At 42.9% G+C, this 14,751-nt stretch overlaps 1 protein-coding gene across 2 annotated transcripts in view; it reads left to right on the top strand.

The window, feature by feature from the left end:
* The window catches only part of rhbdd1 (rhomboid domain containing 1), a 76,656-nt gene extending 62,741 nt beyond the window's left edge, over nt 1-13,915 (top strand). Inside the window, exons 7-8 of one of the 2 annotated variants that reach the window (XM_048542165.2) lie at nt 11,991-12,121; nt 12,925-13,915. In XM_048542165.2, coding sequence (XP_048398122.1) covers nt 11,991-12,091 — 101 coding nt within the window. In that variant the 3' untranslated portion in view covers nt 12,092-12,121; nt 12,925-13,915. Of the gene's footprint in view, nt 1-11,990 lie in introns of both variants that reach the window. The other variant, XM_048542164.2, reaches the window with a different exon arrangement.
* Nucleotides 13,916-14,751: the final 836 nt, after the last annotated feature.

Raw genomic sequence — 14,751 nt, 5'->3', positions numbered from 1 at the left:
AGTGAGAAGTTTGCAATGTCACCATTTATGGCGCTATCTTAGGTACAAGGTACCTAGAGACACAATCTTCAGTTCAAAATTACAAATCATCTCAGTATAAAGCAGGAAATAAGAAATAAAATTAAAAGCTCCATATTACGGTCCTTCTTTAGCGATGGACCTGCAGTTATCCCATGCTGGACTTTCCCTACGAGGGCTCAATCTCTTGATCCGTATGCATCCACACTGTCGATCGCCATCCAGGCTCACTAGCCACCAGAGTCCCACTCTGGTGCCACTCCATGCCCCCAGAATTCTGTTCAGGCATACCAACTGAAGACCCTGCTGTGGGCCCCCAGCCACTGCTACCACCTCCATGGCCAAACTCCCTGCAGATGGTAAGTAGGAGATAAAAAGAAAGAGAAGTGGTCAGGCCAGATGAGCTCCAGTTCAGGAGCTCTACTCCTTCGCCGTCTTTGATCCAACAAAACTATGTATCAAAAAGTGAAGTGAATGGAAACAAAATTCAGAATGTTACTTCAAATTAAAGAGAGGAGAGCAATAAGGCATAAGTTCGATAGGAGGTATGTTTGGAGCTGGTGTCAAGGAAGTCTTCACATCAAAATTATTAATCAATACTTGAAATATACTAAACAAAAAAAAACCCTTAAGATCTGTAGATGGGAACGGAGGTCAGGGCAGTTGAATGCTCTTCCTGCAGAATGTGGGAGGTAAGGGTCAGCACGAGTGTCCCTGCTGACTACATCTGCGGGAAGTGCACCCAACTCCAGCTCCTTGAAAACCGCATTAGGGAACTGGAGCTGGAGCTGGATGAACTTCGGATCATTTGGGAGGCAGAGGGGGTTATTGAGAGGAGTTACAGGGAGGTAGTCATTCCTCAAAGTACAGGAAAAAGGCAGATGGGTTACGGTCAGGGGACAGAAAGGGAACCGGCAGGCAGTGCAGGGGTCCCCTGTGGACATTCCCCTCAACAATAAGTATACCGTTTTGGATACTGTTGGGGGGGTTGACTAACCAGGGGAAAGCAGTGGGGCACAGGTCTCTTGTTCAGAGTCTGCCCCTGCTGCTCAGAAGGGAAGGGGGAAGAGGAGCAGAGCAGTAGTCATTGGGGACTCCATAGTTAGGGGGACAGATAGGAGGTTTTGTGGGGACGAGAGAGACTCACGGTTGGTGTGTTGCCTCCCAGGTGCCAGGGTGCGTGATGTCTCTGATCATGTTTTTGGGATCCTTTATGGGGAGGGGGTGCAGCCCCAAGTCGTGGTCCACATAGGCACCAACGACATAGGTGGGAAGAGAAATGGGGATTTAAGGCAGAAATTCACGGAGCTAGGATGGAAGCTGAGAGCTAGGATGAACAGAGTTGTTGTCTCTGGTTTGTTGCCTGTGCCATGTGCTAGTGAGGCGAGGAATAGGGAGAGAGAGGAGTTGAACACGTGGCTACAGGGATGGTACAGGAGGGAGAGTTTTGGATTCTTGGATAATTGGAGCTTTTTCTGGGGTAGTTGGGGCCTCTACAAGCTGGATGGTCTTCACCTAAACCAGAGGGGTACCAATATCCTGGGGCGGAAATTCGCTAAGGCTATTTGGGTGGGTTTAAACTAATTCAGCAGGGGGATGGGAACCAAAACTGTAGCTCGAGTATAGAGAAGGTTGAGAGTAGGGTGGTCTGAAATATAGTTTCAGGGACGCAAGATGGCACCGGCAAGCAAGAAGTTGGTTTGAAGTGTGTCTACTTCAGCACCGGGAGCGTCCGGAATAAGGTGGGAGAACTTGCAGCATGGGTTAGTACCTGGGACTTCGATGTTGTAGCCATTTCGGAGACATGGATAGACCAGGGACAGGAATGGATGTTGCAGGTTCTGGGATTTAGATGTTTCAGTAAGTACAGAGAAGATGGTAAAAGGGGCGGAGGTGTGGCATTGTTGGTCAAGGACAGTATTACAGTTGCAGAAAGGATGTTTGGGGACTCATCAACTGAGGTAGTATGGGCTGAGGTTAGAAACAGGAAAGGAGAGGTCACCCTGTTGGGAGTTTTCTATAGACCTCCGAATAGTCCCAGATATGTCGAGGAAAGGATAGCAAAGATGATTCTCGATAGGAGTGAGAGAGACAGGGTAGTTGTCATGGGGACTTCAACTTTCCAAATATTGACTCGGAGCACTATAGCTTGAGTACTATAGATGGGTCCGTTTTTGTCCAGTGTGTGCAGGAGGGCTTCCTGACACAGTATGTAGATAGGCCAACAAGGGGCAAAGCCACATTAGATTTGGCGCTGGGTAATGAGCCTGGCCAGGTGTTAGATTTGGAAGTAGGTGAGCACTTTGGTGATAGCGATCACAATTCTGTTATGTTTACTTTAGTGATGGAAAGGGAGAGGTGTATACCACTGGGCAAGAGTTATAGCTGGGGGAAAAGCAATTACAATGAGATTAGGCAAGATTTAGGGACCATAGGATGGGGAAGGAAACTGCAGGGGATGGGCACATTAGAAATGTGGAGCTTATTCAAGGAAAAGCTCCTGTGTGTCCTAGATAAGTATGTACCTGTCAGGCAGGGAGGAAGCTGTAGAGCGCGCGAGCCGTGGTTTACAAAGGAAGTGGAATTTCTAGTCAAGAGGAAGAAGAAGGCTTATGTTAGGATGAGATGTGAAAGCTCAGTTAGGGCGCTTGAGGGTTACAAGGGAGCCAGGAAAGACCTAAAGAGACAGCTCAGAAGAGCCAGGAGGAGGCATGAGAATTTGGCGGATAGGATCAGGGCAAACCCTAAGGCTTTCTATAGGCATTTAAGGAATAAAAGAATGACGAGAGTAAGCTTAGGGCCAATCAAGGATAGTAGTGGGAAGGTGTGTGTGGAGTCAGATGAGATTGGGGAAGCACTAACTGAATATTTTTCAATAGTATTCACTCTAGAAAACGACAATGTTGTGGAGGAGAATACTGAGATACAGGCTACTAGACTAGGTGGGATTGAGGTTCACAGGAAGATGTATTAGAAATCTACAGAGTGTGAAGATAGATAAGTCCCCTGGGCCGGATGGGATTTATCCTAGGATCCTCTGGGAAGCCAGGGAGGAGATTGCCGAGCTTTTGACAATGATCTTTCACTCGTCATTGTTTACAGGAATAGTGCCAGATGACTGGAGGATAGCAAATGTGGTTCCCCTGTTCAAGAAGGGGAGTAGAGACAATCCTGGTAATTACAGACCAGTGAGCCTTACTTCAGTTGTAGTAAAGTGTTGGAAAAGGTTATAAGAGATAGGATTTATAATCATCTAGAAAAGAATAAATTGATTAGGGATAGTGAGCACGGTTTTGTGAAGGGTAGGTCGTGCCTCACAAACCTTACTGAGTTCTTTGAGAAGGTGACCAAACAGGTAGATGAGAGTAAACCGGTTGATGTGGTGGATATGGATTTGAGCAAGGCGTTCGATAAGGTTCCCCACGTAGGCTATTGCACAAAATGCGGAGGAATGGAATTGTGGGAGATATAGCAGTTTGGATCGGAAATTGGCTTGCTGAAAGAAGACAGAGGGTGGTAGTTGATGGGAAATGTTCATCCTGGACACCAGTTACTAGTGGTGTACCGCAAGGGTCAGTGTTGGGTCCACTGCTGTTTGTCATTTTTATAAATGACCTGGATGAGGGTGTAGAAGGATGGGTTAGTAAATTTGCAGACGACACTAAGGTCGGTGGAGTTGTGGATAGTGACGAAGGATGTTGTAGGTTACAGAGAGACATAGATAAGCTGCAGAGCTGGGCTGAGAGGTGGCAAATGGAGTTTAATGCAGACAAGTGTGAGGTGATGCACTTTGGTAGGAGTAACCGGAAGGCAAAGTACTGGGCTAATGGTAAGATTCTTGGTAGTGTAGATGAGTAGAGAGATCTCAGTGTCCATGTACACAGATCCTTGAAAGTTGCCACCCAGGTTGACAGGGCTGTTAAGAAGGCATACAGTGTTTTAGCTTTTATTAATCGAGGGATCGAGCTCTGGAACCAAGAGGTTATGCTGCAGCTGTACAAAACTCTGGTGCAGCCGCACTTGGAGTATTGCATACAGTTCTGGTCACCGCGTTATAAGAAGGATGTGGAAGCTTTGGAAAGGGTGCAGAGGAGATTTACTCGGATGTTACCTGGTATGGAGGGAATGTCTTACAAGGAAAGGCTGAGGGACTTGAGGCTGTTTTCATTCGAGAGAAGAAGGTTGAGAGGTAACTTATTTGAGACGTATAAAATAATCAGAGGGTTAGATAGGGTGGATAGGGAGAGCCTTTTTCCTAGGATGGTGACGGCAAGTATGAGGGGGCATAGCTTTAAATTGAGGGGTGAAAGATATAGGACAGATGTCAGAGGTAGTTTCTTTGCTCGGAGCGTAGTAAGGGAATGGAACACTTTGCCTACAACGGTAGTAGATTCGCCAACCTTAAGTACGTTTAAGTCGTCATTGGACAAGCATATGGATGTACGTGGAATAGTGTAGGTTAGATGGGCTTCAGATTGGTATGACAGGTCGGCACAACATCAAGGGCCGAAGGGCCTGTACTGTGCTGTCATGTTTTATCTATGTTTCTGCAGGCCTGGCAGAATCTGTGGAGAGAAAGCAGTTAATATTTCAGGTCCAGTGACTCTTCATCAGAAATCTACTGCAAGGCAGAGCTCTGAAGTCATCAATCAAGGATCGTCCTGAGAAAAAGCGGTAACAAGGTGTACAGCTGGATGAACGCAGCAGGTCAAGCAGCATCTTAGGAGCACAAAAGCTGATGTTTCAAGCCTCGACCCTCCTTGAGAAATAGGGGAGGGGAAGGGGGTTCTGAAATAAATAGGGAGACAGGAGAAGATAAGTGGAGAGGAGACAGACAAGTCCAAGAGGTGGTGTTGGAGCCAGTAAAGGTGAGTGTAGGTGGGGAGATAGGGAGGTTGGGAGGAGATAGGTCAGTCCAGGAAGCCCGGACAGGTCAAGGGGGCGGGATGAGGTTAGTAGGTAGGAAATGGGGTCATGGCTTGGGGTGGGAGGAGGGGATAGGTGAGAGGAAGAACAGGTTCAGGAAGCGGGGACAAGCTGGGCTGCTTTTAGGATACAGTAGGGAGAGGAGAGATTTTGGAGTCTGTGAAATCCACGTTGATATCATTGGGCTGCAGGGTTCCCAAGCGAAATATGATACCATACACTCACACATACGCACTGCTGCTGCCTAGCATTCTATGGTGAAGAGAATGAATGTTTGCAAATGTGATGCCAATCAAGTGGGCTTTAGTTACTTTCGTAGTTTCTAGTTTTAGTGTGTGGATGGAATCAATGTGCTATTGGGGATCCCCTTGCATTATTAAAATGGTACAAATATTAGAATATGTAGATATTAGAATTAGACTCATGCTCATAAACCAGCAGGTAAAGATATCTGATATCAGATGAATAGAAATCAGACTTTTTCTTCCTGTGGCTGTGGAGTCCCTTTTGTCCGAGATCCCAGATGGAAAACCTGAACCTTTAATATGCCGGTATACAATATAACCTGGATCACATCACAGAAAGCAGTGCTGTTTTTATTGCAACAATTTTGTGTTTGCAGACACTGCGTGTATAAAGCAATCAGACCCCTCCCCATGACGTGCTATATTCGTATTAGTAGTCAGCCTTAATTTTTACCCCACATATGAATATTTTACTTCCCAGCACTTTCTAACTGGGTGCAAGGGATCAAAAGTCACAAAGTTACACAAGAGCTTAAGACATGCCCATGCAAAGTAGATCCACATGCTAACACGTGCACTAGTATTCTTCCAGCCAGCTGCAGTTTTCATATGGCAATGATGGCCACAAAATTAAAGAATTTGAGGTATGTCTGTACTTTTACCAACTGAAAGTGATAGGTGTTGTCTATTTATGTGCACTGTCCTGATGTGGTTACAGTGAGTGGCATTGTTTTGAGGACTTTGGAAGAAAAAGTGAATTATGTGTTTGTTTGTTTATGTATGTATACTGTTATGTTGTTCCTACAAACCCAGTGCTCATTGGGAAACAAGCCATGATTCTTGCCTTGAGTTCTTAACAGTGTCCCGTTTGCCACAAATATCACTCTATGTAATAGACCCAGTATGATCCAATTCATACTCAATAGACATGTAGGCAATTAGAAATCCAGATATGGTAGTTGCACTTCTGCTGTGTAAATAAAGTATGAGTCAAAGACATGCTGATCAAACGTATGATTGCAAAACTCATTTGTGCAGTACATGCTTGTACATTTTAACATGCATTTATCAGTAAAATACTAAGATGAAAAGCAGAGTGTGCATGCTTTGTTGATTAGTATGGGCATTGTTTCCATATTTACTGAATTTTTGAAGATATTGAGTAAGAGTGTACGTGAACTTTGTTTATATTTTGTGTACAGGAAGATGTTTTCCATTAACATTAACACTTGTGACTAAAACAACATCATTTTAGTTAGCCAGTGATGTGATTTGGTTTTAATTAGACAACACCCCTTTAGATGTTACTTTTAAACATAAGTTTAGCAGAGGAATTTTCTGATGGACAATTGGCTTGTAGTCAAAAATCTTGCTAAATATCAAAAGTGGATGCAGTCCTTTCCAGAAGGAAACTGCCATCCTTACCTGATCTGGCCGACATGTGACTCCAGACCCACGGCAGTGTGGTTGACTCTGAAATGCCCTCTGGGATGGGCAATAAATGCTAGCCTTATTGCGACCCCCTCATCTGATGAATGAATAGAATAAGTATAAAATAATACTGTTTGTTTTGTGTTGAGCTTCAGGCACCATTATCCATGGATTGCGATCAGGAATTGCATTCTGTTGTATAGAAAGCTAATGATTTCTTGCTGTGATCTGTGTGGATGTAAGCCAATTTACATGGGGTAGAAAGTTGCATATATTAGTATTTCGGTAGTATATGTGGTGAAATGGGAGCCAAGGAGCCAATTGAGGACCTTAAATGGCTACTTGGTATTGAACCTTTTGAAGTGGGAGCCATGCCAGGCTCTAACTGGGCTGCACACAAGGGAAGATCGCTGCATGTCACAAAATACTAACCTCCCCGCCATCTTCCCAGCCCAAAGAGAAAAACAGCCTTGCCAGGCTCACCCTGAATGTTCCCAGTGAGCTTGCTTTAATGGCTTTCACTCTAGACTCCAGCAATGATCTATCATTCAGGGCTTCCTGCAGTATCAGCGGTAGTCACTGTGCCTGATTGCGTTGCCAGTACTAGAAAGCTGCCAATGTCTAATTGGCAAGCAGTTCTTATGGGCAGGATATCCAGTGCAATCAGGTAACTGCCTCATTGTTATTAAAATCAGTCAGGGAGCGCAATGGCCACAGCTGGGTGCAAGTTCCTCTTGAGCCAGCAACTCAACTTACTGCCAGATGCTGCATGTGGCGTTTGAAATGCCAATTCCTTTGCTATGAGTATGATGGTGGAAGAATTTCCTTGCATAGACCTTTCTCTTACACCATGGACTGTTTCATATCTTCCAACAGATGTTAGGCAATCTGAAGTGGATTTTTGTATGTATTTCTTCCGTCTGTGCCTTTTCTCTCTCATTTCTCTTCAGTATTGTTCGTCTTCCTGCTTTCTATAGAAAATTGCCCATCTGTTCATCTAATAGTGTTCATCTAATCTTATCAGGAGAATGGAATTTTTTTTTCTTATTTTGGAAGGGAAAAATCAGATGTAATGGTGTTACAGTTAAATAAAGGTAATTACAGGGGTATGTGGATTGATGAAAATCGACTGGAAGCAGAGCCTAGCGGGGAAGACAGTAGAGCAACAATGGCAGGAGTTTCTGGGTGTAATTGAGGACACAGTACAGAGGTTCATCCCTAAGAAAAGAAAGATTATCCGGGGTGGGATTAGACAGCCATGGCTGACACAGGAAGTCAGGAAATATATCAAAGAAAAAGAGACAGCCTATAAAGTGGCCAAGAGCACTGGGAAGTCAGAAGATTGGGAAGGCTCCAAAATCAGAGGATAACAAAGAGAGCAATAAGGATAGAGAGGATCAAATATGAAGTTAGGCTAGCTAGTAATATTAGAAATGAAAGCAATAGTCTCTTTCAATACATAAGAAACAAACGAGAGGCAAAAGTAGACATTGGGCCGCTTCAAATTGATGCTGGAAGGCTAGTGATGGGAGATAAGGAAATAGCTGAAGAACTTAATAAGTACTTTGCGTCAGTCTTCACAGTGGAAGACATGAGTAGTATCCCAACAATTAGGGAGAGCCGGGGGCAGAGTTGAGTATGGTAGGCATTACAAAAGAGAAAGTGCTAGAAAAGCTAAGGGTCTAAAAATTGATATATCTCCGGCCCCGGTGGGCTACAGGCTAGAGTTCTGAGGGAGGTGGCTGAGGAAATAGTGGAAGTTTTGGTTGTGATCTTTCAAAAGTCACTGGAGTCTGGGAAAGTCCCAAATGATTGGAACATTGCTGTTGTAACTCCCTTGTTAAGAAAGGATCAAGACAAAAGATGGAAAATTATAGGCCGATTAGCCTAGCCTCGGTTGTTGGTAAAATTCTAGAATCCATTTTTAAGGATGAGATTTCTAAATTCCTGGAAGTGCAGGGTCAGATTAGAACAAGTCAGCATGGATTTAGTAAGGGGAGGTCGTGCCTGACAAAACTGTTAGAATTCTTTGAAGAGGTAACCAAGTAGGTTAGACCAGAGAAACCCAGTGGATGTCATCTATCTAGACTTCCAAAAGGCCTTTGATACGGTGCCTCACAGGAGGCTGCTGAGCAAGGTGAGGGCCCGTGGTGTTCGAGGTGAGCTACTGGCTTGGATTGAGGATTGGCTGTCTGACAGAAGGCAGAGAGTTGGGATAAAAGGCTCTTTTTTGGAATGGCAACCGGTGACAAGTGGTGTCCCGCAGGGTTCAGTGTAGGGGCCCCAGCTGTTCATTTCTATGGATGTGAGTTTGCTCACTGAGCTGGAAGGTTTATTTTCAGACGTTTCATCACCATTCTAGGTAACATCATCAGTGAGCCTCCGGTGAAGCGCTGGTGTTATGTCCTGCTTTCTATTTATCTGTTTAGGTTTCCTTGGGTTGCTGATGTCATTTCCTGCGTTGGTGATGTCATTTCCTGTTCTTTTTCTCAGGGGATGGTAGATTGGCTCCAAATCAATGTGTTTGTTGATGGAGTTCCGGTTGGAATGCCATGCTTCTAGGAATTCTCGTGCATGTCTCTGTTTGGCTTGTCCTAGGATGGATGTGTTGTCCCAATCAAAGTGGTGTCCTTCCTCATCTGTATGTAAGGATACTAGTGATAGTGGGTCATGTCGTTTTGTGGCTAGTTGATGTTCATGTATCCTGGTGGCTAGCTTTCTGCCAGTTTATCCAATGTAGTGTTTGTCACAGTTCTTGCAAGGTATTTTATAGATGACGTTCGTTTTGCTTGTTGTCTGTATAGGGTCTTTTAAGTTCATTAGCTGCTGTTTTAGTGTGTTGGTGGGTTTGTGGGCTACCCTGATGCCAAGAGGTCCGAGTAGTCTGGCAGTCATTTCGGAAATGCCTTTAATGTAGGGGAGAGTGGTTATGGTTTCTGGGCCCGTTTTGTCTGTTTGTTTGGGTTTGTTGCTGAGAAATCGGCGGACTGTGTTCATTGGGTACCCATTCTTTTTGAATACGCTGTATAGGTGATTTTCTTCTGCTCTTCGTAGTTCCTTTGTGCTGCAGTGTGTGGTGGCTCGTTGGAATAATGTTCTAATGCAGCTTCGTTTGTGGGTGTTGGGATGGTTGCTCCTGTAGTTCAGTATTTGGTCCGTATGTGTTGTTTTCCTGTAGATGCTGGTTTGAAGTTCCCCATTGGCTGTTCGCTCTACTGTGACATCTAGGAATGGCAGTTTATTGTTGTTTTCCTCCTCTTTTGTGAATGTTATGCCAGTAAAGGGTATTATTGATGGTCTTGAAGGTTTCCTCAAATTTCAAATTAAATAGAAAGCGGGGCATAACACCAGCGCTTCACCGGAGGCTCACTGATGATGTTACCTAGAATGGTGATGAAACATCTGAAAACTAACCTTCCAGCTCGGCGAGCAAACTCACATCCAGAACCTCAATCTGAGCTACAAATCTTCTCAAAACTCATTCACTTGATACATTAATGATCTGGATGAAGGTACTGGGGACATTCTGGCAAAGTTTTCCGATGATATGACGATAGGTGGACAGGCAGGTAGTACTAAGGAGGTGGGGAAGCTGCAGAAAGATTTGGACAGTTTAAGAGAGTGGTCCAGGAAATGGCTGATGAAATTCAATGCGAGCAAATGTGAGGTTTTGCACTTTGGAAAAAAGAATACATGCATGGACTATTTTCTAAACGGTGAGAAAATTCTTAAAGCAGAAGTACAAAGGGATCTGGGAGTGTTAGTCCAGGATTCTCTAAAGGTTAACTTGCAGGTAGAGTCTGTGATTAAGAAAGCGAATGTAATGTTGTCATTTATCTCAAGAGTGTTGGAATATAAAAGCAGTGATGTGCTTCTGAGACTTTATAAAGCTCTAGCTAGGCCCCATTTAGAATACTGTGTCCAATTTGGGCCCCACACCTCAGGAAGGACATACAGGCCCTGGAGCGTGTCCAGTGGAGATTCACACGGATGATCCCTGGAATGGTAGGTTTAACGTACGATGAACGACTGAGGATCCTGGCATTGTATTCATTAGAGTTTAGAAGGTTGAGGGGTGATCTAATAGAAACTTACAAGATAATGTACGGCTTAGAAAGGGTGGATGCTGGGAAGTTGTTTCCGTTAGGCAGGGAGACTAGGACCAGTGGGCACAGCCTTAGACTTAGAGGGGGTAAATTTAAAATGGAAATGAGGAGACATTTTTTCAGCCAGAGAGTGGTGGTCCTGTGGAATTCATTGCCAAGGAGCACAGTGGAGGCCGGGACGTTAAATGTCTTCAAGGCAGAGATGATAAATTCTTGATCTCACAAGGAATTAAGGGCTATGGGGAGAGTGCAGGGAAGTGGTGTTGAAATGCCCATCTGCCATGATTAAATGGCGGAGTGGACTTGATGGGCCGACTGGCCTTACTTCTACTCCTATGTCTTACGGTCTTATGGAATGTTAGTTAATGAGTCATGGATCTTGGACTTCAAATCTTTCTTTAATTAGCAAATATTTGTCATTTCAGAATTCTGATGTACTGTATCTCCCTACAACTACAGACTATGTAACTTACAACTTAGGACCTAAATATTGTTTTTTCCTGAAAGAATTTGTTATTTTTAAGCAATAAGTGTAAGGGCCTGGGCGTGTGTAAGGAATTTCTCTGAATCAGTATGTGAATGTACCTGCCAGAGAAGGGGCAAAACGTGACCCATTCCCGGGAAATAAGACAGAGCAGGTGACTGAGGTGTCAGTGAGGGAGCACTTTGGGGCCCGTTATCATAATTTTATTAGTTTCAAAGTAGTGATGGAAAAGGATAGGCCGGATCTAAAAGTTAAAGTTCTAAAGTGGAGGAAGGCCAATTTTGACAGTGTTAGGCAAGAACTTTCAAAAATTGATTGGGGGAGGGCATCGCACCTAAAGGTATAGCTGGAAAATTGAAAGCCTTCAAAAATAATATACTAAGAGCTCATAGACAGTATGTTTCTGTTAGAGTGAAGGGCAAGTGGCTGTAGGGAATGCTGGATGACTAGAGAAGTTGAGGTTTTGGTCGAGAAACATAAGGAAGCCCATATCAGGGATTATCCAGCAGGGATCAAGTGAATCCCTAGAAGACCATAAGAGCAGTAGAAATACACTTGTGAGGGAAGTCCAGAGGACAAATAAGCTTAAGGAGAATCCAAGGGATTCTACATGTCATTAAGGACAAAAGAATACTAGGGAGACAATAAGGCCCCCTAAAGATCAGCAAGGCCGCCTGTGTGTGGGACTGCAGGATATGGGGGAGAGACTAATTCCAAACCTGAAGAAATCTTAATGATAGACGAACAGTTTGTTTATTTTTGATTTGTTTGTGTTTTCAGGGGCCTACAGTAATGGCAGAAGACCATACACCTTTAGGAGTGAAGGACAACTGAGCGAAGAGGAAATGAGGCAGAAAAGAATTTATCGATTTACAAGATGATTATTGGCTGAATTCTTTCCATCTGCCACTGTTAGTCCATTAATAGTTGCATCTTGTCAGTATTTGCACAGTTCTTGCGCATTTTCATGTAAAATCCATTTTGCAATCAGGATTGCAGGTTTCTGCCATGTTTATTCCATGTTCTTTCTTTAGATATCATATAACCCACCTTATAACTTTTTCAAGAATTTTGAGTTTGGTTTGACACTGGTGGAATGTTGGCCAAGAAGTGCAAAGTTGAAATCAAAGTCTTAACTAGTGCATATACAGTGAAGGTGAGAGAAAGGGCAGAATACTTTGTATCATGACTGGGTTTAGCATTTAAAATGCTAGCTGGTGGAGGTGAGCATCCTAGCTGCACAGAAACAGTTGAGCTAAATTGGACCAAATGGTCTTCCTCATCCAGCACTATCTTGCTACTTGCATCAATGGTATTTGAAGGAATCACAGGATTGCTTCCAGCATGCCAACCTCGCTGGGAGGCCGCAGTCCAAGGCAGTGAGAGGTATTTATCAGATCTGTGCACTGATTCTCTGATGCATAACTTTCTGCTGACAACACATGATGTCCACACAATTTCCAATGTGTCTTCCCAACCTGGAGAGTAATGAAAGGCTTGTTTTTTTAAAATAACACTTCTACACTTTGTCAGAAATATCTCAAGACTTTCACATGAAGAGTACTACTTAAGCGCAGTGGTTATTTTATCATCCACTGCTCAACTACTTCATTAAATTGGCAAGAAAAGGAACTTTAAAAGCCAATGAAGCCTTCAAAATGGTAAAATAAATAAGTAATTCTTGTACTAAATGATTTTATTTGTCTTTATTTAGAATTCAGCTTTGCTGCACCATTGTCTGGACTCCAGTGACAGGCTTCAATTTCTACAATGGCCCTGTCTATGCTCTAATGGTTAATATAGAATGGGGCACAGAAGATAGATCCACACTGCCTACCAAAGTAAATTTAAGAAATGCCAAATTTAGACAGCAAAAAGTTGAGCCAAGAGTAAATTGAAATGTTTTATTTGTGAACGTTTTGTGTATAAAAGTTAGTGTTCTTTAAAGTTAACCATGTAACTTGGTAATTGTTGCATTTAGCATAAATTACGACAAAAATGTTTTTCTTTGCCCTTGCTGGATGAATGAATAGGTAGCCTGCAGAGTATAAAATCAAGATCACAATGGAAGGTGGTGTGGTGGTAGTGAGCAATGTTACAGTGTAGCTTAAAAAATAATGACCAATAATTTGCCTGTTAAATCAGTTTAATGTATGGGTAGTTAAGGTTTAGGTGAATGACCGTTGTTGGTAACTGGACTCATGAAAAGTGAATTTGTTTACTCACACTTTCTACAAGTGCATTTCATCCTATTAGACCGCAGTTTTGAGACTTTATGACAATACACACAAGCCCAAAATCAAAATATAATCATGCATTTCATGTTCATCATTCTAGAACTAGTTGAGTAAATAGAATGGTGTGTGATTTGCTCTATTATTTAAAATAACTTTTTTTCCCAAAATAGTTATCGCTTTATGCTGATGATTGTTTAGCTCCATAGATTAAGTACAAACAGTGCAAAAGGCTTGGTTTTGTAGGTTTGATTTCCTTTATTGCTACTCCCCATTCATATCAGAATTGTCTTTGAAAATATGATTCATAAGTTTTTAGATCTGGTTACATCACTAGAAACCAATTGATTTTAATTTTTCAAAGCAACCTTTCATGTGGATAGGAAAAGTTCTCTAATTATCTTTTCAATGTTACATGATGTGAGCCTTATGAGTCCTAGCTTTTTGATTATTAAACTTGCATTCAATAAACACTGTGTACTCATTAATGTGCCTTGCAAATGTAGGTCAGGGAAAAGAACAGTTTGAATGAAACTCATCCAAACTTAATGGAGCTGGAGCACGAGAGTCAGAGGGTTTCCTTCTCTGACCACATCTGAGCAGCAAAATTACAGAGGCACTGCCAAGTTTCCTGATTTAGAAATGTCTTTCTTTTCAATTTGGATAATTGGATCTCAGCCTTAAAATGAGTTTCTAATATAACCAACACTGAATAATTATTTCACTTTTGCATTTGTACAAAGAAAAATAAAAACATTACTCTTTCTAGTGCTATGTTGTCCTCAACTTGATAAAATTGTTTTACCTTGTGTATCAAGGAGGTTTTGCTTTAGGCACATCTTGTATCCTTGAAAGTTGCCACCCAGGTTGACAAGGCTATTAAGAAGGCATACAGTGTTTTAGCTTTTATTAATAGAGGGATCGAGTTCCGGAACCAAGAGGTTATGGTGAAGCTGTACAAAATTCTGGTGCGGCCGCACTTGGAGTATTGTGTACAGTTCTGGTCACCGCATTATAAGAAGGATGTGGAAGCTTTGGAAAGGGTGCAGAGGAGATTTACTAGGATGTTGCCTGGTATGGAAGGAAGGTCTTACGAGGAAAGGCTGAGGGACTTGAGGCTGTTTTCATTAGAGAGAAGAAGGTTGAGAGGTGACTTAATTGAAACATATAAAATAATCAGAGGGTTAGATAGGGTGGATAGGGAGAGCCTTTTTCCTAGGATGGTGACGGCGAGCACGAGGGGGCATAGCTTTAAATTGAGGGGTGAAAGATATAGGACAGATGTCAGAGGTAGTTTCTTTACTCAG

The sequence above is a fragment of the Stegostoma tigrinum genome, chromosome 14, assembly GCF_030684315.1.
Source record: "Stegostoma tigrinum isolate sSteTig4 chromosome 14, sSteTig4.hap1, whole genome shotgun sequence".
In the NCBI taxonomy this organism is placed as follows: Eukaryota; Metazoa; Chordata; class Chondrichthyes; order Orectolobiformes; family Stegostomatidae; genus Stegostoma; species Stegostoma tigrinum.
Note: the sequence above shows the minus strand (reverse complement) of the source record. Positions and strands in the feature narration are given on the sequence as shown.